This window comes from Anarhichas minor, unplaced genomic scaffold (assembly GCF_050575085.1).
Source record: "Anarhichas minor isolate MPS153535 unplaced genomic scaffold, ASM5057508v1 ptg000014l, whole genome shotgun sequence".
Taxonomy (NCBI): domain Eukaryota; kingdom Metazoa; phylum Chordata; class Actinopteri; order Perciformes; family Anarhichadidae; genus Anarhichas; species Anarhichas minor.
In genome coordinates this window covers 1,352,762-1,379,116 of record NW_027466460.1, presented here as the reverse complement: position 1 = coordinate 1,379,116, position 26,355 = coordinate 1,352,762, and the positions used below count along the sequence as shown (strand labels likewise).

Sequence of the window (26,355 nt, the reverse complement as noted above, 5' to 3'; positions counted from 1 at the left end):
ATTCGTTCTGCAGGACTTTTATTGTGAAGCATTTATAGGAAATTACATGTTGGTCCACTCCGCTCCTTTGACCATGAAATATATCCGATCACTATCCGATCAGGCAGGCTGCATTGGAGTGTTACGTGTGGACACACATGAGGACACAGCTGTGTAACCAGGCCCTATTATGCAGGTAATGGGACAGCATTTACACAAGAGCGTTCCTTTTGGGGCGCTGCAGCACCAAATGCACTTGAACATGGTGTTCAGTTGCAGACGCTTACACAAACATCATGTCTGACAGTACGAGTTGCCGGATGTTCACACTAGGTGCATGCAGACAGACAAGAGAAACTGAGACACAAACAGATGTAACTGAAGAAGACATAGGGAGGTAATGTGTGTGTGGGGGGGCAAACACGATGTAGAGTAATTCCTCATGGGTAAACAACGGCTTAGTTCCAGACCATTTCTCCATCTTTTTGGAGATGAACACCACCTCTCTCAGAAAGCCCTACCCGACTAAAGTAATACATGTTTAATACCTGCAAACTGTGTAAGCTAACTCAATTATCACTGTTGAATAGGTTTTATGAATAGAATATAGTTCATCTTTTGAACATTTATCCAACCAGGAAAATTAGTTAACTTGATGTCTTCTTCAAGGACACTTTAACCGTGAGAGAGAGAGAGACAGAGAGAGAGAGAGAGAGACATCCACTTTCAAGGCTTTAGAATGGCATCGTAACATCAGGAGGTCAAAGTTGTGCGGTTGCTTTTCATCCTGATCATATCACAGCACCTCTGACAGGACATGAAATGCGTTTGTGGAGAGTGCTTTATAGGTTGGCATGGTTTGCTTCATTGAGTTGGGACACAGTCCATTTAGACGGAGACAGGAGTGCAGCGTCAAACAGCCCGTCTGAGCTGTACATCAGCGCCTTTTCATTAGAGCAAACTGACCCTGCAGCGTGGTTCATTCTACTATATGATACTACTGCGAGGGCACCACAAGGGCATGCTGTTACCTCACACACACACACTTATACATATCCAGACAGATTTACTGACTAGTTCACGTACTGTCCAGTAACATAGTAGTGACCACTGGAAGTTATTATCTTTCAAACCAAAGATCAAGTCTAGTCTTATTATTTATATAGCCCAAAATCACAATCTTAAGACTTCCCGTCTGTAAAATGTGTATGACAAACGCTCACACATGTACTGTCTTCAACCCATTTTGCCTCATCACAACTCCCAGTTTCTACCTATTCCTCAATTTAATTGAGTCAATTACTATAGTGACTGATGTAGACTTTTTCATCTCATAAAATAAATGGGATGTAAGCATTGCATTCAGCTTAAAGCAGCACTAAACAATATTTACTGCTCGGAAACCCCCTTGTTGTCAAAACACCTAGGAAAGCCATACATCCTCTGAATGCCCTCGGTCTGTAGTTTGTAGTTGTAAAGTTCCATGAGGCTGTGATCATCCTAGAGGTCACAACAGGTCATTTATAATGAGGTCAATGGTCACACTATGTGAACAATCATCACACATTAATACAGTTCATCGGATCCACAAGTCTCAGCCCTCCAGTCACACACAATTAATGCAGTTAAAGACTGTTAGGGACCCAGTATGCAGAACTATTCAAATACACCGTTTCAGAAAAGGTGATAATAACACATCTATACTGCAAGCAAAAATCAGCATGGTATCACCATAATGTGGGTTTGTCTATAGAGGGGAGACTTGTTGCTACCCATACAACCCATTTTCATTCACCAAAATGTAGCCTAACTTTGGAACATTATTCGTGTCCCTTCCCGCTAAGCTATCATGACATGGTTATAATCAAAGATTCATCAGGTCGTTGAGTTTCATATTATAACAGCACCTCCTCTCTAGCTTCAAAACTAAGGCAGCTACAGCCACTGAAAGACTGCCGGGATCGCAGGTCTCCAACCGTTAATACCTCTACAAATTTGAACATAACTCATGTGCTTTCAATCAATCTACTTATTGTGCGTGAATAACTCACCATGTCTATGATGATCTAATCTAAATGCAGGACCAGAAAGGCTAAACAACAACATCATAGGGCTACTGTTTCAAAATCAAAGAACACATTATTAATCAGAGCACTCACATAACAACATAGCACCATCAGAGCTCTAGATATATTAATACTTTATGAATGATTCTCTGAAATCAGCTTTTAGAGGAGTTTTCATGTGGCATGCAGCCAATAGAGCCACACTCAGCAGGCCTTACTGCCGGATCAGGGCTTGAGCATCAGCTGGTTCCTTGCCTGGTATGTTTGCACGTGATTGATTTCTCATGTTGTTGCTGTGTTTGTCTCTCCTTGACTGTCCCTTCACTTCCCTGTTGTTTCCATTCTGTCTGTGGATTGCTACAGGTAAATGAAATTAGGGCCCAAAGTTCCATTTACTATAAAAAGTAAGCAGGCTAATCTTTCTGTCCATCGAACTCTGCTCTGTTTCAGTACTCTGTACAGCGCCGAACCTACACACACGCATACACACGCACACACACACACACACACACACACACACATACACACACACACACACACACACACACACACTGTGTATAATATTGTATGCTAATTTGCTGAAATCTGGTCTGCAATAATTATTTCAGCGTATCTTCATACAACGGTTAGTATGATATCTATTATTTTGTTATTTTCTTTTGTGTTTTGCGAATGTCCAGCACAGACTGTATATAGGAACTGGATGCAGTCACCGTGACATCATCCATTGGATTGTGGACCACTGTTTTGAAATCTCAAGTTCGGCAATTTGGTCATCTCCATCTTGTTTATTTGCAAAGAGAACAAACAGAAGTAGGGTCTTTTTCTCATCGGCCCAATCCCAATCTCCACACTCATGGACTCACGGACTTTGACGTCCGAGAGGGTTTAGGGCTGTCCTAAACCATCGAGTGTGTGAGGGCTCTCTGGCAGATATTTTGAGCCCTTTATGAATGTAAGTCAGCATTAGATGCAGACTTTGCCCAAGGGAATTACCCACAATTCATAGCATCGTGACATCAAACATGGGTTACAAGTGGAAGTATGGAGAAGTAAAAAAAGGTAAACAAAGACAACGACACATGTGTGTTCAGCCTGGAATATTACATTTACACACAAACATTAAGGGTTAAAGTTGGAACATTAAAACACAGAGAATATATTACACAGATTTATTCATCAAACATTTCCTTTTGTCATTGAAGCTGTTTTGACAAAAACAAGTAAATCAATTATTTATAATAATAATAATACTTTAATTTTTAATGGTTTTCTAAATACCCAAAGACGCTTTACACAGGGCAGAGACAAACAGAACAAACAAAAAAAAAGAAAGACAGAGGAGCAAACAAAACAAACAAACAGAACATTTTGGTAAAAAAAGAAAACTGGAGAAGCTGTGCGGAATGGGTCATGTAGTGAAGGGTAAAGTGCAGGGGTTAGCAGGTGAAGGCGAGTTTGAAGAGGTGGGTTTTGAGGGCTTGTTTGAATGATGATAGGGAGGGACCCTCACGGGTGTGGATGGGGAGGGCGTTCCAGAGGGGAGGTGCAGCAGCTGAGAAGGCCCTGTCACCCCAGGTCCGGCGCTTGGTCCTGATGGTCTTAAGAGTGTTTGCACCGGCGGACCTGAGGCAACGGGTTGGGGCGTGGAGGGGGAGGAGGTCTGAAAGGTAGGGAGGGGCCAGGTTGTTTAGGGCTTTGTAGGTGGTGAGTAGTATTTTAAAGTCTATTCTGTATTTGACCGGGAGCCAGTGGAGGTTGCGAAGGACCGGGGTGATGTGTTCATAGCGGCGGGTGGAAGTGAGCAGTCGAGCGGCAGAGTTCTGAACATATTGGAGTTTATTGAGGATTTTTTTGGGAGAACCATAGAGGATGCTGTTGCAGTAATCGAGTCTGGAGGTTATGAGGGCATGGATGAGAATTTCGGTGGTGGCAGAGGACAGGGAGGGTCGGAGGCGTGCAATGTTCCTGAGGTGAAAGAAGGCAGTCTTGGTGATGTGGTTGGTGTGGGGTAGGAAAGAGAGGGTGGGGTCGAGGATGATACCGAGGTTGCGGACCTGGGTGGAGGGGGTGACGATGGAGCCATCAATGTCGAGAGAGAAGAGCTGGGCTGAGCGGGTGAGGGAGTTAGGGCCGATTAATTTAAAATTACCTCTTATCTTGTGAGTAAAGAGTCTGGAAGAAGTTCAAATCAGGAAATAAAAAGTATTACAATGAATAAATACCTACAATTATACATCAAAGTGCTGTCCCATTCCTATTTACATCATTTCAAGCCCTTACAGTCTCTCACACTAAAGCATTTACCAGGTGACGTCAGTAAGTCCTTGAGGGTTCAGGTCTTAAGGCCTTAAGGGGGACACTGGGATTGGGCAATAGACTTCTCCCTCGCTCCCTGATGGCCATTGGAAAGAATTCAGATTCAAGGCACTTCTGCATTGTCTTCACTTTTCAGAAGCGGAAGTTCCCACCTGGTCGAGTAACACGAGTGATCAGTGTGTCTGTGCAAGCAGCTGCAGTTCTTAGGCCAGTGTTTTTCAACCTATTCTGAGCCGCAGCACATTTTTTACATTAAAAAGATCCAGCGGCACACCAACAACCAAAAAAGTTACAAAATGACACATTTTAGCATATAATATATGCTGACAATTTAATGACAAGTCTCTCAATTTGTTGATCCTTACTAGGCTTTTCATCTGGGTTATTTTGTCCAGTGCCAAGTTCAGAGTCTGCATTTTTCATTTTCAAATATTTCTCCATTGCTGTTCGTCCGCAACCCGCATCATTTAATTCTACTGTTTTAAATTAACAAGGTCATTAATGCGCTACCTACTGCCACCCACTGGCATGGAAGAGTATTTATTACTTAGCCAGCCACTATGTTGCAGGCTAAGTCGCTCAACAATGGCAAATTATTTGCAGCAACTAAATTATATTTTTTTGGAGAGATTAAGTGAAATTGGACATTTTCCCACGGCACACCTGACGATCTCACACTGGTGTTGAAAATCACTGCCTTAGGCAACAAAATCAACCTGGTTCGGTTTAGGAGAAGATCGTGGAGTACAGAAGTTACTTGAAAAATAAGTCAACGTTGACTTCTGGGTTTGACTCGGGACACAAACAGCTGCCTCTGGCGTGAAAATCTGGTGTTTTTAGACAAACCCACAATTTGTACTAAATTCATATGACTAAGTGTACTCTTAGTGGTCATTAAATTAAATAACACTGTATCTGTGTTGTTGGAGAACCATAGACCATATTTCAAGCACTGTACACCAGAGACTAGCAAGATGCCCCAAGAAATATTCAGAAAACATTTCAACCATTTTCTTCACTGCTTGACCTGCTTATGCAACGTGGCAGCTGCAGTACAGCTGCCTGTCCGGGGTTTTCTTGAACATTCTTAACACCTGTCTAAATAAGAAACACAAATACCGACACATTGTCAATCCTAGGAGGATTCAAGCTCCTCAGGCACTGTAATGCAGCGTTTACACTTTATAAACATTTTCCAACCCAGACAGTTGCCTGTGCTGGATGAGCTCATCAGGTTAGACACACTTATATAACACAATGCAAAGGCAAGGAGATAACACAAGATTGTTGTTAATGTATTTTGAGATTGCCTAAGAGTGCTTTGGTGACGATGTATTGTTTTGCTCTTGACAAATGCAACAACCTGGTATATCCTAGTTATGTTTTGTCTGATATTTCATCAAATTGATCAAATTGAGCATTTGTATTCTAGGAGTGTGAAACTGTGGCAAATGTATTCATGTCTTTATAGTCACTTTAGTTTCATGCTCTGATGACAAGAGTTGTCTTCCTGCTCTCTCACGCTATGGTAACCAGGACAGAATTATGACACTTGGTCAATCACAAGCCTTGTAACTGTTATCCAAGAGTACAAATCTATCGACTTCCCCCCTATAAAGATGGGAATATTGCCTTCTTGTATGCACAGCGACAGATGTGGTACTTTGCTCAGCTTGTGTACTCAGTCGCTCCACAGACTTTATGAGGGAAGATGAGGAACAATTTCACCTCGGCTTGAATCATGATCATGTGCTTTGAATACGGACAGTGAGTTCTGTAAAAACTGGGTGAATCATGGAACCGTCAGATGCAGGATGTTAAATTCAGGTCAGGTTCCATGAATGTTTTTAAAATAACACAATGAAGGTGAATTGCATAGTCACAGGGGTCGTGTTATAGATGCAGATGGTTCTATAGTGCCATGGTTTTCCAGGGACATATTTTTAGAATACTGGGCTTCAGGTGCAATGGTAATGTTGTGTGTATATGTGCGTGTATTTATGTATGTATGGATGGATGGATGTATGGATGGACCAAAAAGATAATCTTCATAAACTAAATATTCCATTTGTTGTGCAAACGACTTTAATGATTTGTGTTATAGAAATATTTGACACATGTTTTTGTTTTCAACAGTGTGTCTCTGATAAAAGCTTGGTTCAAATCAAACCGTGTTACTCATCTAGGATGAAATGAATAGAACATAAGGCTTCTTGCGGTGAGCGGCTCTGCAGAGTGGAGCCATTATGGTCAGACAATGAACTGACTTTAACGGCCTGCAGTACCTTGTCCTAATGTGACCTAATGCTTAAAAGTGTTGCTTCTCTTTTTCCGACCAGACCACCAGACAAATAGCTTTTCTATATGGAACCAGATCAAAAGAAGCACATCAACCACACAAACGGTTTTGATTGCACAGTTAAAAAAAGACGCTAGACGTTGGACTGGAAGTAAATGTTGGCAAAATGACGAGTCAGTCAGGATGTGAAGTGCTGCTCTGCGTTTTGTTACATGCTAGCATTGAGAACATTGTGAAGGCAAGGTCATTCTTTTTAGATTCAAAATTAATTTTAAATAAACTGTTAATGTTACTATAGTGTGATCATTTTGAAAAGGAAAATACTTCCACATCTCCACAGCACGGCTACTCAATTTAATTCACAGAGGTCCTGTTATTAAAATGTCCTCACAAGAAAGGTCCGAACATCATAATGTCTGTTTTCTAAAATCAAGTTGTTGTTGTTGTTGATGTGACCATATTGCTGTGTTCCAAGATCCCAGCAATTACTGGATTGATACAAATGTAAGAAAACATTTTGTCTGGAAATTGAGTATATAGTTATGTGTTCACAACAAAAGTAGTGTTCCGTCATGGGTTTGGCCGGATAGGCTACTGTAGCTTTAAAGGCACTTACGGCTGGGCCGGCAGGCAGCAGCTAATGATGCTACCAGTTCAAACTATGGCGAAAGTGCTGACAGAGCTAACCCTGTTTACCTGAGGGGGAAGCGGAGGGTGGGTGCTTCGCTTTCACAACCACAGGTATCAGCTTAACCACCGTATGAGAGCAGAGCGGCGGCCGTGAGCTAACCAGTGGGGTACGCTCACATCTCTTCATGTTGCCAGGATAGCAAGTTTCTTCAAAAGTGCTTATAGTGTGTCTTCCAGTTAGTATGTTCCAAATGTGTTTAGTTAGCTCAGTTTAACCTATTGGATTTTTCGAAAGCCCATGTTCCGTGCTTTGCTGCCACAGAGGAAATGTATTCCGAGCAAAGCCTCAAGGGTCTTTTTCAAGGGAAAATCGTGGCAACAAAACTAGTTTGAAAGTGTTTCTTATATTCAAAATCTCTGCCCAAAAACAATACAATGTCATCATATTGGGGATGACGGCCAAAAGCATGAATACAAAACTCAAGTTGTAATAAACTGGAAACTGCACTCAGCTAATGATTACAACATAATTGTGTGGGTGAGGCGACTGTTACTCCACTTCCATCTCCCCTTGTAAACCCTGTGGAGCGGCTGAGGACACACTGCTCATATCACAAAATGGTTCCAGTAAAACACATCTGTCACTGTGCAGGAAAGCAGGTGATGTTCCTATCTTTATAGGGGAAGTCAGCATGTTTGTGCTTGGACAACAGTTACAAGGCTTATGATCATAAAAAAAGAGCCATAATTGTGTCCGGGTCGCCATACAGATGGGAAAATACCAAATAGGCACCTAAACCAAGAAACTATAGCAACTATAAATCATTTGAAGGAATACAATTTGTAGTGTTGTTGGTGTGTAAATCTGTCCTTCATGCAGACAGAGAGGAGCTCTTTATTCCACTGTTGACTACATAATAAATATGTATATGATTTGCAAATGATTTGCCTCTCATCACCTCTGTCACTCAAAAAGCACAGGCATCCAGTGAAAGTCACACAGGCACTGCTTTCAAATCATTTCACACAGACACTGAAAGAGGGATCTCCCCTCCGGCCCGCTGCTCTGCAGAGCTCTGTAGCGTTTCTGATGGGATAATCTCTGCGTTGTCCTACGGCCCATGTGAGGAAGGGATTACATATTTATTTGGGGAGTTTTCAACCCGCCTTCACCATCTGCCATCACGTCATGACGAGTGGTCATGGGACATTTATGTATTATGGGAGTATTATGGTGAAGTGGTAGGATGAGAGGGACTGGGGTGCGAGTCAGAAAGTTAGGAGCGAGAGCTACTGATGGTTGTGACCTGATCCCACAGAAATAAGTGAATTGACCACGACCTCTTAACGTAACAATGGTGGTGCACATATCATGTTATCATGTTCACACACCGGGGACGTCAATATATTTTTTGTTGAACTGTTTGCGTTGCAAACTGAACTGACACAAATCCACCAATCACTAAGGATGAGAGGCAGAGACGCTCTCATTCTCTGCCTCCCAGTTGGATGTGTGAGTCACGTACGATCTCACACGGAAAAGGGACACAGACGAGAGGATTCTATAGAATGTCTGAACAATATCCCTGTGCTGTATCATCCCTAAGAAATCAATAGAAGCATTCAAAATTAAATGGTCCTCAACTGGATTAATGCTGAAATTAAATGTGTATCAGCTAAATATTAGCTTCTGTCTATGATGATTTCGTTTTTCTTAATAAATAAGTCCAGGCACCAATCCTGTCTGCTACATAATTAGGTTCCTATTTAACTAACTTGCAGTCGCAATTATGTTTTATTATATTAGGGAATTGCTCCCAGATTACAGTCACAGTTTAAAACATTTCTAAACTTGTGGTTAATGTTGTAAATTGAAACAAAACAACATTGGTGGAAGTCCTTTGTTTTTTGACCCATCCACCCTCCAACCTTCGACATATGTGGACATCCACAGACTTGGAAATGCACTTGTGATACTCAACACACGACAAAATACGTTTCCCTTGAAACATAATTCACAACGCAGTTTGGTTGTATCGGAATGTAAATTTCAGCAGACAGGAGTCTGTAGGCACACGTAACAAACTTAAACCAAACACTGATACTAACAGCACAGGAGAGGTCAGTTTGATTCCAGACACCAAATTAGAATGTGTTTCACATTGGGGCCACGGACATCCACTCTGACTAAAAGTCTTGGCCCAAAGCTCATCCATTGCTCAAAGATGCAACTTTGGTTTGTTTTGGATAAAGCTGCAGGAAAACAGTAGGAAAATAGAAAGAAGATCATTTCATGTGTCTCATGACTGTCCTCAAAAATAGTCTGATGAAATACCACGAGGCTGCTAGAACAGCACAAACAGCACCTGTTATTGTTGTTTGTATATATTTGCATTATGTTGAAATAACTTAATGAAATACGAATGTAAATGTCCAATCCTCCTCCTGATTGTCTTTGGCACACTGCTCTTCCCATCCTTGAAAGAGTGCCCCTTGCCTCAACTACTGATCTTTTCTGGATCAGAACAGTATGTGTGATCAATTAGTCTGAGTGGATGGCTTCATGTGTCATTCTTTGATTGAATTCAATGTGTTGTATGGTTGATTCTGTTAATCAGGCCACTCAGATAAAGAGGCTGTCATCCTGTTTATTACATGTGATCCCTCAGGATGTATCGTTCAGAAACACAATGTCTCCTTTCATTGCTACACTGATAATGGTTTAACACAATGACATTATTTCCCTGAAGCCAAAATGATACTACATGGCTGTACATTTTTAAGATGAAAAAGGTTCGTTCGACTTTCGAAGACAGAAGCCTCAAATTGCAATAGTCTTAAAAGTGAACGCCAAAAATGATAGTGTCATTTTTCAACTCCACCCTCCACTTTGTACAGGGTTGTTCACCGGTCCTTGACTCACCTGAAGTTGATTTTAAGGTGTTATAATTGTTCTTTAACTTGACATGGGTGGGCACCATTTAGATCTCTTCTGACCTAATGCCTGTGAATTCGCCCCTCTGTATTTAATACGAGTTGGTGTGTGTCCTTTTGAAATGTCTATCTGTGATTCAAAAGCAATTACTCTTCATATTATGTATTGCATTATAAGTGATGAACAGGTGTACCAATTGTAAAAAAGTTTTGGAAACAGGTAACTATAGTCCCTTTCCATGGAGAGTTCCTAGAAAACGTGTGTTTTCCGCGAGCATACTGTAGCACAATGTGTGCAACGTTGCTCCTCATGACTTCCTGGCTCTTGCACCCTGAAGCTACCAGATCTCAGCTGAATCCTGTGACTTCCGCGTCTTCCGTCTTTCTCTCAGGCTCAGAGCAAAGCATGAGACATCTTCATGTGTTTTTCATGCTGGAAGAGAAACTAATTCTCAAATCGGAGCCATGGGAACAAGAGGAAAAGATGCCCTTAAAACAATCTGCTTATCTCTGTAATGGTCCCGAATGAGACGAGCAACAGATTAGCCCACGGTAATATCTTTAGTGGCCTCTCCAGTGTATAATTAAAAAGGCCATTGTTTTAGTGAGTATATATGAAGCAGTGTTTGAGGTGATTTTCATTCTGAGGTGTGCCAGCTCTATGGGACAATCACAACAGTTTCCTTTCTTCTGATCTTGCTCAGCTCAGCAGCTCCTTAAGGATCTAAACGCAGCCTAAGAACCTAGAGAGACAACAAAACAGGTTGTAAATGGGATAAATCAGAGGAAAGATAAAGTGAGGGCCACATAAATGGATAAAAGAAAGCCCTGGTAATCTGTCTCAGCCTTTGGAAGTATCTTTTTTTGCCAAACATGACATGAGCCGGGGGGTGTCATGAAGGATACAGAGCGCTGATTCACAGAGGGCACGGTTTGGAAACCACTAAAGCAGCAGGGCCACTGATTGATGGCGGCAAAAATCCATGCAAACGCATTCATATGTTTCCGCTAGCAGCAGCTGTCCAATATTAATCTAATGTAATGAGCAATAAACACCCCATCATGATCGGAATTGCAATTTAAAAGTCTCAGTGATCTGTTCTGAGAGGAGTTACAACCAGATGTACTCCTGCCCCGTCAGAGAGAGAGAGAGAGCAGGAAACACTTTCTTTTGTTTTTGGACTCATTTGCTTTTAGCCCCGGTGGACCTCGATAGATGGCAAATGTCCCCCTATAACTCACAAATTAACACATTTCGTCGTAGGCAACCAGCTGAGACTTTTACATGTTGGTTTTAGTACACATTAAAGAAACGAGACACGGTTGATCAGTGTGCTGTAGAGGTACTAACAGGAGGATTTTGGACGGAGCCAGGCTAGCGTTTCCTTCCTCATTACAGCTTTATGCTAAGCTAAACTAATTGATCCCTGGCACCACAGCTTCACATTTACTGTACAGACATGAGAGTAATGACATGCTTCTAATCTTACTCTCAGCAAGAGAGTGAAAAGTGTGTTTTATTCCTTTTACTTTAAAGCTGGGGTAGGCTAGCTTCAAAATCTATAGTTTACTCTTACCGGTTTGAAGAAAATAGTGTCGTTTTTATGATGTGGTTAATATTGTTCCCTTTGATGTGAATAATATTTGAATGGTGCTCTTGAGTGGGTGGCAGAATGTGTGTTTTAGCGTCGCAGTTTTGCTTGAATGTGCAGAGGCCTGTTGAATCGTGTTATTTGGGTTTTATGTTATTCTACCTGCTTTGTTGTCATATAAATAAATGTGACTGGTTGTTGTGAGTTTCTTCTTGTCATTGTGTTATTACATTGATTTTGACTATATGCATTGTCCGTTAATGACGAAGCGTCCCGTTATGCTGGCGTCATAATGAGGTTATTAGGAGGTGGTTCAACTGTAGTAGGACAGCACTGAAGGCCCAGGTATAAAATACACAGCCCGCCACTGTTCTTGTTTAACTGATAATATGAATAATATAGTATTGTTTATACAGCAGGCAACATGTAGAGCATATCACTTTGATCATTAAAATCCTTCCATATCCACAGTGTTACCCCACTGAAGCCCATCACTCCTCACCAGCACATTTTGTATCAGGCATGGAAACTGTATTTTTAGTTCCTGAGCAGCAGAGACAATGAGGTATTTCTTTGCAACAACCAGCCCTGGGCCGAGCTGGTCTCAGATATTAAAGCAGAGTGACAGATCTAATTATCACCTCCCCACTTTGTCTGCTCCAACTCTGATGAAAAGTACTACATTGCATCAGACATCCTCTGCCCTCAAACTAACTTTCACCTTTGCTAATAACTAAGAGTGTAGTTATTTGGAATACCTGCTGAGGGCATGCCTCAGAATAGACAGAAAGGGATTTGCAATAAGGCTGGATTCATGAAAGGAGGAGACCATCATTATTCCAATGCTTGCAGCAGTATCTCTTACCTTGCCCCCCTCTCTTTTTCCATGTTTCTCATTTTCTCTTCTTTGGACAATGATCCAAACTCACTTTTGTAAAAACGTAAAGAGTTTCAGTTCCCTGCATTTTCTCTTCCTCTCCTCCCATTTGTTCTGTTTCTGGATAGTTTGAAGTTCTCATATACTGTTACTCATATATTGCAAATGGCCTTGTGATGGGAGAGAGGCTATGCTGGACGGGATGGTTCGTTTGCATACACGCGCTAAGTAGCACTCTCAGACAATACCAAATGCAGAAGACCTTCTCTGCTGACCTCCTCACCACTCGGCATCTGCTGCCAGATTCCCTTTCACTTCCATACAAATCATTTAGAAAAAGGGGGCAGGCCCCATTCTGCTGGCAGGATGTTATGTCGCTCCTGTGGATGGGTATAGGCCTAGCTCACACCGTCCTTTTTTTTTCATTGTATGGTTACTTCATGGATATCATGTTTCATTGGACGAATGGACTCTGTGTGTGTTTGTGTGTGCTTACATATGCTTCCCTGTTAGCCGTACTTAATGTCCTCTCAAACTGGTTGTCGTGGAAACCTTGGTCAGGTCTGGTCTGCAGCTGCTGTCAAACACTGAAGCATGCTGGGACATGCGGTGATGAGGGTTGGTTAATCACCAGCCACCATGTCAGATCTGTAGCCACATGATATGTAATGACGGCACTCAGTTTCTAAACCCTGAAACAGTTTAATTTGTATGCAGAGACAGAAAACATGTCAAAGATGTCACAGCTAAAATGGTGACAAACTCATCTCCTGCCCCATTTTTACTGTCTATCAACTGTGGGTGTGAGGACGTCACATGCCAGTAACTATTCACATAGATGGTGATTTGCATTATTCAAAGATTTAGCAATTCAAGTCAACGAGTAGAACTGAGTAAACGCAACGTTCCATCAGCTGTTTGGATTAGGGTTAACCCTAACCTTAACCCTATTTAAGTACAGCCACAAAGCATCTGTAACTATATTTGAGCTGATGAGCTGCAAACAACTCTAAACTATAACAGAAATGAAAAAAACAAGACGCCTAAGCTTCAGAAATGTTTCCTGTGTACCAGGGATGGATTACCATTCACGTGACGTGAACCTCTAATGGTTGAGGCTAGACATTAACCTCTAATGGTTGAGGCTAGACATTAACCTCTAATGGTTGAGGTAAGACGTGAACCTCTAATGGTTGAGGCTAGATATTAACCTCTAATGGTTGAGGCTAGACATTAACCTCTAATGGTTGAGGTAAGACATTAACCTCTAATGGTTGAGGTAAGACGTGAACCTCTAATGGTTGAGGTAAGACATTAACCTCTAATGGTTGAGGCTAGACATTAACCTCTAATGGTTGAGGCTAGACATTAACCTCTAATGGTTGAGGTAAGACGTGAACCTCTAATGGTTGAGGCTAGATATTAACCTCTAATGGTTGAGGCTAGACATTAACCTCTAATGGTTGAGGCAAGACATTAACCTCTAATGGTTGAGGTAAGACATTAACCTCTTATGGTTGAGGCTAGACATTAACCTCTAATGGTTGAGGCTAGACATTAACCTCTAATGGTTGAGGTAAGACGTGAACCTCTAATGGTTGAGGCTAGATATTAACCTCTAATGGTTGAGGCTAGACATTAACCTCTAATGGTTGAGGTAAGACATTAACCTCTAATGGTTGAGGTAAGACATGAACCATTAACCACCTGATAAAAGCTTACAAGCACATTTGAAACAAGACGAAGACTAAATTTAATAATTGGGGAAAGATGATGTTGGTGATGGTTTAAAGAGGTTTAGGGTAAGGGTCCATGTTGGCTTCCATTCACCCTGAACTCTCTAGGTTTGCAGGACTACAAGAATGTGACAGTATTTCCAATCATCACAGTTCAAAGACTTCTTAGGAAAACTGTTCATGTAATAAAAACATATGTGCTGTCATTTATACTGTATTCCACCAAATTTCCGCAACTTTTATCTTTAAAACTCATTATCTGAGTAAGTTATGTAGTGTCATTTTATGGTGAGAGTCTCAGACATGCACTTCAAGCATGTTGCAGAGAGGACTGCGGGCCAAAGGAGGCTTGGATGCATAAAGGTTAAGGTCGACAGAGTGGTGGCTGCATTATTGAAACAGGAAGTAAAAGGCTCTGTACAAAGGAAGGATGTAGCACCAACGTCAAACCAGGCAAGGAAGTGCACTTCACTTCAGGCCTTTCCTCTACTGTGTATCAGCAAGGTTACAAGACATGGCTACATTAAAAAACCCGGTCTGATGTTTCTTCCTGAAACGTGTCTGGCCAGCGTCCAGTCGCTGCTCTTCTTACAGCCGCATCCCTTGCGTGACAAAGAGCTGTTATACCTTGGTGAAATGATGTCATCCCTGGGGAGACCTTGAAGACTCAACTGACTTGTTGGTGTTACTTTTATCACAGCTTTTTTGTCAGAATAAGAGTCAGTCCAGACCAAGATATTATCTCTAGACTTTAAATCATTCTATGCTGTTAACTAATTATTCCATCTTATCAAAATGAAAAGGAAGGATTTTTATCTAACTTATAAATACTGATGAACGCAATCAGGAAGCTACTTTCAAGTTGTTTGTCATGTCTTGAAAGTAATCTTGCATTGGTTTTAAGGTGCAAGGAAGCTAACAGTGCTAACGAGTGTATACGAGTGCTGACAGCAGTGTTTACGCTGTCTGCCTGTACGGCATTATCAGCTGTAACCGCCGTATGAGAGCAGACCAGAGCGGCGGCTGTGAGCTAACCAGTGAGGCACGCTCACATGCACTAAGATGCACTAAAAGGCACACGGGCGGCCGGCTAGCTATGTGAACAAAGAGAGGAGAAGCTGTGATAGCAACACACACAGAGAGAGAGAGATTTCATTCTCTGCTCTGGTAGACATTACTCCTCTATATCTTTACATATACACTATATCCATAGTGTCTATGTTCAGAATATTCAATACTGCTCCTTTAAATCAGCTAGGCTTCTTGTATCCAGATTTTTACAATTGTCAGCAGAGGTGCTGCATGAAACCAATTGTGGTTAGCCCCTCATTTTGCTATAAGCACTTCCCATCAACTGTCTTCACCTCAAATGTGCGCGCCATGTGTGTGTCTAAAGTGTCTCATTTAGCAAACCGAACCTTGTGGTTGTGGTCCTGATTTCATTTTGATCAACATCCCAGGCAAGGCTAGTGTATTTATTATGGTTATATGGTCGTAATTATTAAAAGTGACGGGAAAATAAATATTATTACATTATTGCAAAATGCAGCCAGTTGTTTTTTTTACTCATTATCTTTTGAAATTCAAGTAATTTCATCATTTCCCTAAATGAGTCCTGATGAACAATTAGAATATTCTCCTTTTCCCAATAGATGTTTTTTTCATTTTTAATTTCCAGAACATGAATGATGCAAAAATTACTAATAATTTCAAGTATTTGAACATGATCCAAAATGTGACTGAAATCGTGTACAATTGATGATTAAGTACATAACTACAGTGTAGCTGAAATACAACAGCACCATGAATACCATTTACGTAAATATGGCAATAAAAACACAAAACCATTATATTCATCATATCATTCACTCATCTGAAATAGCATCTTAAGCAGTATGTTGCAGTGTGACACGTCAGAGTCATGTGCTACCTGTACTTTTATGTATGCTGTCGGTGATTAAGAAATAAAACTAAGCCTTCCTAAAGCTTTGCTTGATGTTTTTATATTTATGCTATTTTTTATTTGCTCCCAAGTCCTTTTCACACCGCTGGGGTTGCAGCTGAAAGAATGAAGATAAAATAATCAAACAAGCCACAATTTACCCAAGGGGATGAATAGAGTACCTTTTATTCTCGCCTATTACATTCTATGAGAATATATCGAGGCAAGAAATGAATTGAGTGAAATACACAAATGTAATTGAAGTCAGATCCACTCATGCTGTGGATGGGGCAGTGATATTAACAGTCTATTGATTTCCTATTCATTTATTTCATTTACAGTCGGTGATTTCTTGCCAGCTGTCCTTCCCGCATTTGGCGACTGCAGCTGTGTTACTTTTATCCTGGATTATGTGTTTAACTTCTTTGACTTTGACCAATAATACAGTTTGCTGAGTAGAATTGTCAATTTTTGTGATTGGTCACATGCTGCAAACACCGCCCCTTTTATGTGAACGCACTCACAGCCAGATTGAGAAACCCCGGGTTGATGTACTTGACGAGTGTGATTGTTGTTGTTAGGGTTAGTTAAGCCAGATAAGAAAAGAGACCCAGGCTATGTTGAACTCTCTTCTTAGCACAGGCCTTTTACATCAGGTGAATAACAATAGCACCAAACATGGATGAGTGGAAAAACATATCATAATTACTTTCAGCCAGTATTCTTTTGGTCATTAATTCATATATGTAATTTATCTCACTCGGCCTGTCCTTCAAAGTGCCAGTGTGCCCAAAGTAAACACAGAGGTGTCTGAGATTGAGGGCCGTGAGGTCACCGCGGATACGCGATGACAGCTCAAGTCAGAGGCCTGACTCCTGAGGGGTCACCCGCTCTGTCTGCCAGGGGCCTGAGGCACATAAGGAAGTGTGGAAGGTGAAAGAGAGAGTGCTGAGAGCAAAGAATGTGACCACTGAGGTTCTGGATCCATACTTAGCCTATACTATTTTTTAAACAACAAAGTCTTACATGGATATGTACACTGTCTCGTTTTTCTTCATGACTGAATTAATATAAAACATATAACACAGGTCAATATATATTTACACAGCCCCAATACTTTGTTTGTTGGGACTGGTCGCTACGCCCACCTCGCGCTCCACAGAGACCCCTCTAGTGTCCGCTCAGTGCAGCAGCGACAGCGTTAAAAGCGCTCAGCCAGTCTCCACCTTTTATGTAAATCGCAGAGAGAGCGTGAGTGGGACCGGAGGCGGAGAGAGCGCTCAGTGAATGGGGTGGGGGGAGGAGGGGGGGGGAGTTGCCTTCACGGATGTTGTCCCTGCGCTCACAAGAAAGAGGGAGTGGGTCCGCGTTTGCATCTATTCGGAAGGGATAGAAGCGATAGGCTGCCTTCGGACGCGAACGTGCAATCATGTCACGAGCGCCGGACTGTGCAAACGCGAGCATCTGAATAATCCATACAGGCGATAGGCGGACTCTACGGGAATAAAGCAATGGGTGGCCAGATAACGCGAAATGCCTTTTACGGTAAGAAACCCGTATGTGTGGCTGCATGTTTGGGGAATAAACGTTGTATTAAAACGGCATTTGTGTCGGCCCAGCTGTGGTCATGTGGTTCTCCTGTGTTTAATTGATAGAGTGTAGTATTAGCTTTATGCTCACAGCACTGGCTGTGTTATCACCATCAGGTACCATACTGCCACTACAGCCTATTCGTTGGTCCCAATTACGTCACTCACTCTGGTAATTAGAATAAAGGATCGACACGCGCAGCTGTGTTCACTTTTGATTAACGCCCCCTCCTCCTCGCGCTCCTATGAAGAAGACCCATCTCCCGTTGAAAACTGCTGTGAAGTGTTCAGAATGCGAGGGCTCAGGAGCGCCAACATGTCAGTAGGAAAGTTGCGGGGTTTCCCTCTGCTCGGTGCTGTGGTGTGGTTTCCCCTCGTTCATAAAGAGACTCAGTGTGCAGCTGCGCTTCAGGAAATCGATACATTGATTTCCTATTGCTTGATCCTGTAACAGGAACAGGTCGAAGCAGTGTGATCAGTTATGGCTATGAGCAAAACTGCTAACTGTATTTAAAAAAAAATAAAAAGTAACCTGTTTGGTATTTTGTCTTTAAAGTAGGGTGCTGTTTTTATATAGTGACACATGGACCTCGTGGTTCTATGTGTGGAAACGACCGTCTTTAGGTTTCCAGGTGTATTTAAGAGCCTCCGGGGACTTTGTGGCTTTACTGTCAATAAACAGTGGATGTCATCAGTGAAGCTGCTGTGTTGGTTCATGGGCTAAATGTAAGCCAGCTTTAGTCTCTGTGTGTCTTGTTTGATGCTCCCAGTGGTGACAAACGTTATACAAACAACATCATGATGTTTTTTTACAACAAAAGTAGTTCTGCTCCTCCTCTCTTTCTTCCTCTCTATTACTATACGGAAGATAAACAATACCAATGGCATACATCTGAAGCCACTCCATGTTTCTATGGAATATATATGTAATGTGTGCACATATGTGTGAACCTGTTGGAGTTAATCCTGTTCCTACAGCCTCTTTTAGTTTGGACCACCTGATGGTTCTAATTAAAGCCTCAGGATTGATCCAATTAGTTAAAGACTGAGAGACTAAGACAGCAGGTCAAGGAAGCTGCAACCCCTTATCTTTAGGATCAAGGCCAAACGCCTCATAAACATTCAAATACAATAATTCCAGTTAAATGCTGAGATGATTCACTATTGTGGTATCATTTAAGTGTAAGCAGTGTGTATTTTGCATAAAACCTCTGACCTCTCCCCATACAATCCAGTCAGCAGAAAAAAAGATTTTGGTTCTTGTCGAAAATAATAATGTAACAACGAAATGTGATAACGTTACTACTGTAAATGCATAACAACCGCCCTTAACGGACTTTCATACGTAACGTTACATGACACGCTACACAACTATGTAAAACAACGTTGCGTTACGAACATCAAGTCGATGTCTACTTTTGGTTTCATGCGGGACACGAGCAACGGTCTCCTGGATGACGCTGCGCTAAGTAGACTCTTGTTATATTCATTGCCCCGCGACTGTCAATAACAGTTGGTCCAAATACTAAGTCATTTCTTTCTTGTTGGCATGGTAGGTTTCTGTGTGCAGACTGTGTGTTTTTGCCAAGCATAAACTTTGTAAATGGTCCCGTTTATCAGTGTATGCTAATGCTAATAACACTGAAAAGAAAAACCTGAGCGGATGTGAATATAGAGCTAGGCTGCGATGCCCGGGGTTGGCAGGCCTAGATCCCTGCTCTTGACTGACTCCCAGCTCACATTGCACCCGACCCCAATGCCTATCCCACCACAGGGCGGCGGCTCCCTGAAGATTTTTTGGGCTGTGCCTGGCCGATCCACATGGCTCCCATTTTTTTAAAAGAGGGGCCTGGGAGTGTGCTCCAATTCTCACACTGCTCAGCCTCCCCGGGAAAGTTTATTCCACGGTGGTGGAAAGAAGGCTCCGACCGATTGTTGAACCTCAGATCCAGGAGGAGCAATGCAGATTTCGCCCTGGCCTTGGAACAGCGGACCAGCTCTTTACGCTTGTAAAGGGTCATGGGAGTTTGCCCATTTTGCAGGAATACTGGGTACCTGGGTCGTTGCTACGAGCCATCCGGTCCTTGTATGACCAAAGTGAGAGCTGTGTCCGGATACTCCAACAAAGTCAAGCACGTTTCCAATGCGTGTTGGCCTCCACCAGGGTTGTCCCTCGTCACCAATCCTGTTTGTGATTTTCATGGACAGGACTTCAAGGCGCAGCTGGGGGGAGGAGAGTGTCCGGTTTGGGGACCTCAACATTGCATCCCTGCTTTTTGCAGATGATGTGGTTCTATTGGCTCCTTCAGAACGTGACATTCAGCACGCACTGGGGCAGTTTGCAGCCAAGTGTGAAGCAGTCGGGATGTGAGTCAGATCCTCCAAGTCTGAGGCCATGGTTCTCTGCCGTAAAACGGTGGATTGCACCCTCCAGGTTGGGAATGAGTCACTGCCCCAAGCGAGGGAGTTCAAGTATCTCGGGGTCTTGTTCACCAGTGAGGATAAAATGGAGCGTGAGATGGACAAGCGGTTCGGTGGGGGTCAGCAGGGCTGCAGGCCTTGAACCGGACACGTCTGACTGGTAAGAGGCCCCGGGGTAGACCCAGAACACGCTGGAGAGATTACATATCTCGTCTCGCCTCGGGGTTCCCCAGGAAGAGCTGGAAAGCGTTGGTGGGGAGAGGGATGTCTGGAATTCCCTCCAAAGCCTGTAAGCAGAAGTAAATGGATGAATGGATGTAAATGTATCATAATTAAATCTGTGATATTAAAAAGAAAAAAGAAAGAAAGGTTGTTTCTTTGAATTTAAATAACAAATCTGAAGTTTATCTGCATTTGTTCCTTAACAAGATCTATCCAAGCCGATCTTCTTGGGAACACCCACTCCACAAACCGTGGTCTTTTTTTATTGAATCTGTTCCAATAGAATGGCGAAGTGGGAGGAGCCATGGGAAGTAAGCCACGAGTAACAACATGAGTGTTACTGGCTGTTTGAAAAGTTAACGAAGCTCTGATTGGTGGATCACATCAGGCTAACCTGTTCAACCACATTTTTCATGATAGTAAAGGTCAGACTTATAGAAAGTAAATACAAATTAAAATACATGTGTCAGTGCACAAGGTAGAAACCCATTACTGGCTTCTCTAAGAAAAAGATGCAAAAAACAGTATCAATTAATATGCATATATTTTACATGCCCAATCTATCATATTTGCAAGTAAGGTTGCTATAGATATCAACAAAAAAGTTAGAAAAAAATCAAGATAATTCAATACCAAATCATATTAATATCAAGCACTTTTGAGTCCCATGTTTCATGAATGTATATAGACAAAGACTGAGAATCAGTCAGTTGGCACAACTTCCTCTTCCATAATTCAGTTTTTTTTAACGAGATGTCCAATACATTGGGAGGTAAAGGTTAGAAGCTTATGTTCTTTTACAAACTGTTGCATCCATACCAGATATTTTTCAAACCCTTTTTATTGTTCATTGAAAATGATATTACTATGATATTACTTTGTCCTTTTGTCAGTTTGTGTACTGTCTTCTGTAGAATTCTGTCCCCGGTGTCCCTTTAGCAGTCCTGTTTAATCCGTTAAATTGTTCACACAAGTCATATGTATCGATCAGTCTTTATAAAAATACAGTGACCTGGTTATTGTGGCATATTGCAATTATTAACATTTTTTGCCATACTAACAAGCTGTACTTAGTATTACATCCCTTATTGTGAAATAAATCAGTATTTTGACACAATTTAGTGTTCAGAAATCGACTAATAGACAAGTGTATTTTATGTGATGATCACGGCTAATATAGGCCTTCATTTAGAAAAGTCCTGATCACAAGTGAATGGGACGAACAAGCATTGCTATGGTGATCCACAGCCGTTCATGGAAAGCATTTGATTGCTTCTGCTGCTTCTTTGACGAAACCATGAGAATCATATTTCCACTTTCCTCCATGCGTATGCTTTTGTAAATGCAGCTGCTAAAGAACCCCAGTTCTTGTTATGTACTGTTTTCATGTAGGTAAGAGAAAGGCGTGACTGACTGAGGAACAGATAACGCTCTCCAATGTTTGCTCCTCAGACTTCAGGCGGCTGTGAAGCATCAGAGCACATCAGAACAGTGTTTGCTGAGTTGGTTACACAATTGAGCCGAGTATGTGGGAGCTCCACTTCTTTGCTCGCGATTGACTGAAAGTGGGCCAGTGTCTGAGGCCGCACCGGCTGATTGGATGGAGCGTATGGCTCCACGTCAATTGGATTTCAGTATCCAAATACAAAGCAGAGACTGCAGAGCTGAAGAGATGCTATGTAACAAAGTAACGTTTCTTAACTTCTTGGAATCGGATCACAGTGATGTCAAGGGATGTGCCTCCGGTAATAAAGGCAATGGATATTTAATACAGCATGCAGACCAACAGTTACCACTGAAAATATCTCCTCTTTCTTCTCCCGCTATCTTTTTCTTTGTCGCTGTGTGTATGAGAGCAGGAGGTAGGAAGACAGAGCGTTGATCAGGCCTGACCGGTTGATATGGAGTGACAGAAACACATGTCTCAAGGTCAGGTGGTATTGTTTCGAGTGTGTCAGTGTCTCCCGTATGATTTTAACTTCCTCTGTCACAGGGCAGCACAATTAATCGACTATGAATCGCGATTGACATTGACGTTTAAAATTGTAAAATCATAAAAAAAACTGCTGCATATCAAACCAAGTGCTCCTTAAACTACCAGTCAGCCGACCGATCGGGATGATCTGGCTTCACTTTTGGGGAGCTGTCATGCTGCTGTGTATGCACCCTGCAGCCTGTGAGAAATGTTACACCAGCTGTCCAGAGTAGAATAGTGATGTACAGTATTACATTACAGTCATTTAGCAGACGCTTTCATCCAAAGCGAATTACAATTCAGATTCTATCACAGCCATACACGTAGGCACAGCTACGGGAGCAATTTTGGGTTAAGTGTCTTGCTCAAGGACATTTCGACATGCGACTAGCGGAGCCAGGGATCGAACCGCCGATCCTCTGATTGAAGGACAGCCCTGCTCTCCACTTAGCCACAGTCGCCCAGTATGTTACTCATTAAACTAAAATGCACTAAAGAACCTTATTTAAATCATTTATTTTGATGCAACTGTTTGTTAATGAGTCGGAATGAAGCATGAAAATGTTCTTTTCATTTTGAGTAAAAAGTTTTCACCCGAATATTTGACTATTAGGATATTTATTCGTTGGGTAGGTATTAAGTTTTAAATTCGTTATTCGGATACATATATATATATATATATATATATTTTAACAAACACACCAAACCTTTAAGATAATGCTTCTGATTCAACTACAAATAGAAATGCAAACAACAGTACTGTAGAATAACAGAATCATTTAAAATGAATGCCTTTACTTAAACCCAAAGACGCGTTGCATCGCTGTGCTGTCATTTCAGCCGAGAACAGGGAAACGTCTGGCTGAGTCATGTCATGAGATGTGAGCTTATAGCCAGAGCCCTCGCTGCCGTTACTTTTGTAGGAGCACAACCCGGTGGAAGGTTCCGCAGGCTGCATTACGCACAAGCTTTCAGCCGGAGAGGTGGTGCGTAATGCACAGAGACACCAGCCTCAAAAACGCCGCTGTCCAGAGGGAGAGGGCCCAGAAATGACTTTGAGGTACGCCCAGACAGCGATGATGGCGAGGAGACGCTGAGCGCAGACAGAGGCGTGTCTGCACGCTACGATTCGGACATAAGCAGGGATGTAGCACAGCATGGAAGTGAAAGCGGTGCTCTGTTTGTTGAAACGTGAAAGTACAATGAATGCATGTCGTCCCTAAAATCAATAAATAATCCTGATGAATAATGGGGATCAAAATAATAGTGATTATCCTTTTAGCCATAACGGTGCAGCCCCAGTCAACACACACAGGGTGGACCAACCCTGACCCTCCTTTGTCCAGCAAGCATGCTAAATCCTCATGACACGCCACCTTCAAGGCGGCGCCCACATGATGACTTCCAGCCAGCACTGAATAGCATCTTGCCTGTTTTCAGTCAATGCACACTGCATATCGTTACGCCTCTCCACCGGCCTGCTCTCTTCCACCACCAGAGAAGCATCATCGGATTACATTGTGCTCCACTGTATGTGGCCTTTGGATCTTATTACTTATTGATAACGTTGTGTAATCTTGCTCGTGAAGAGAATGCAGTAACAGCGGGAAGACTAGTGGGTGATGTCAGCCAGAAAATCATCATCTCTGCTGTCTCACCTTTCACTGCCAGGTCAACGCGGTGTGAAATATTGATAGAGTGCCTCTAAGCACAGGGTAGGAAACTAGAGATATTCCTTTAGTTAGTTCCTACTGCTCATAACCATATTCCATGATATGTTTTATGCATTTATTATGTTTTATGTTCGTTCTGCGTTCTTTGTTTTAGCCGGCTGCGAGACAAATTTCCCTGACAAACTTGTGGAAAATTAGGAGTCAGATAGCAGAGCCAACGTCAGAAAACAGTGAAAAACACACACTATCTAATGTAAGACCGGCAAAAGCAGCAGATTGTTGTTGTCACATTTGACAACAACAACATCAATAGCGTAAGAAAAGTCATTTTGAATGAGCTTTTTATGTAATATCGTTCTTGAAACGTACCATTTGAAGTATAGTACAACCAAGCATTGAACCTTCAGGCCTATTTGGGTCCCATCCAGTCTTGTATTTGCCGTTTTTTTGGACGCTTGTTCCACCTTTACCCTTTCCCGCTCCCCTCTCCTCTATCCTTGCCTCCTCTCTTCTTTCTCCTCATCTGTCCCTCTCTGAGGTCTCTTGTCCTCTTCCATCCATGTCCCCTCTCTATAATCGAATGTTATAGCTAGATTATGGTGGCGATCTGGATCAATGGTATCTGCAAATACTAGTCAGTAGAGCAAGTTCAGATGATAGAAAATGATTGATTGTACCCAGACGATTCACTATGTTTTACATGCATGTGAGTCAGAACGCCTCCACATGCTATTACAACGTATCCTCACCGGTGCAGTGAGTTTGCTTCGTTCCACAAGCTTACTTCTTTAGTCTAGTAAAGAAATATTTTGACACACATTGTTCTTATTAAACAGAAAAATACAACTGTACACGTTCTGAATTCAAGTTGCTGCTCTTCACTGAACTAAGACCAGCTTATTAGCCTTTTACCTCATAACTGGACATGGAAACTAAATAAAAATAACTAAACACGTTGTTTTTCTCAGCCATTGCTCGGCCGCTGAGCAGCGTCTCTCACTCGTTCTTTGGAGACAGATCATTACATTCGCAAAATACAATGACCAAAATCCCCCCAAAAAGCCAAAAGCCAATCTATTTTTTCAATCATCCAACCCAGTCTCGTATTCTCGTGGTCCCATAGAGCTATTCTCTCTGCCTACTGTAGAAACATAACATTTTGTCTGCGTCTCAGCAACAGACCTAATGTACGTATGTAAGAGCAAAGCTGATGTGTGGAAGTGTTGGACTTATCCTTCTGGGCAGAGCAGACATTTGTGAAATCATGAAAATATCTTTGAAAACCCAACCCGCTCCTTAACAACAGATCAAATTTGCATCATGAAGACAAAGTCAGGATGAATGAATAATGACAAAGCTAAATTGCACGTCAGCCTTATTTTTTACAATGTAAGCTATTCTAAGGCAAGAAAGCAGCCACCCAAGAGCAGCGAATCTAGGGTTAACAGTTTTAAATTACAGGGTCATCTGAGGCTCCTCTGACCGGTGTCATTATGGAAACCCCCCGTCAAGCCACATTACGTGGGCACAACTCCTCTATCAATGCATCATCAACACTGACGCAATGGATTTGTCATGATGTTGCCTAGCAGCACGTCAAGTCCTTTGGTTACCACCAACAAAATGAGTGATGAGCCCGTAATGAGTTCTTGGTACCTGTCCCCAGGTAGAATAGCAGCTACAGTTACTGTCTCCGCCGCAGTGGTCGTCTCCCTGTCATTGAGCCACACAGCCGATTGGGTTTCACACACTGGGCCTATGGCGTCCGTCACACGCGTATGAACGGAGATCAGGAAGAAGAGGAAATGTAATACCCTGTTAACTACAGTGTAAAAGGCACATATCTATAAGCTGCGTAAAGCCATCCTGAGCTGTATTTTTATGCATCTAAGCCTAAATGATAATGTGTGTGATTAATGGCCGCTATTATCGTGTGATTCATTTCACAGTTGCTTTTACATCAGGCTGGAATGCCGTTTTGTCACGAGTCAGTGGGATTGAATACATCATCCAGACACTTCTATGTAAACATCATTACGATGCTGTTTGTCATTGGCCTCCAGGCTCGTCGTGGCGTCGTAAATGCCACTGTCAATGGATC

At 42.2% G+C, this 26,355-nt stretch overlaps 2 protein-coding genes across 2 annotated transcripts in view; both read left to right on the top strand.

Moving 5' to 3' along the window:
• The window catches only part of LOC142949414 (STE20-like serine/threonine-protein kinase), a 254,312-nt gene that overhangs the window by 72,147 nt on the left and 155,810 nt on the right, over nt 1-26,355 (top strand). The gene's annotated exons all lie outside the window — the stretch shown is intronic.
• The window catches only part of neurl1aa (neuralized E3 ubiquitin protein ligase 1Aa), a 39,154-nt gene continuing 33,157 nt past the window's right edge, over nt 20,359-26,355 (top strand). Inside the window, exon 1 of the mRNA XM_076091976.1 lies at nt 20,359-20,503. Coding sequence (XP_075948091.1) covers nt 20,359-20,503 — 145 coding nt within the window. The remainder of the gene's footprint in view (nt 20,504-26,355) is intronic.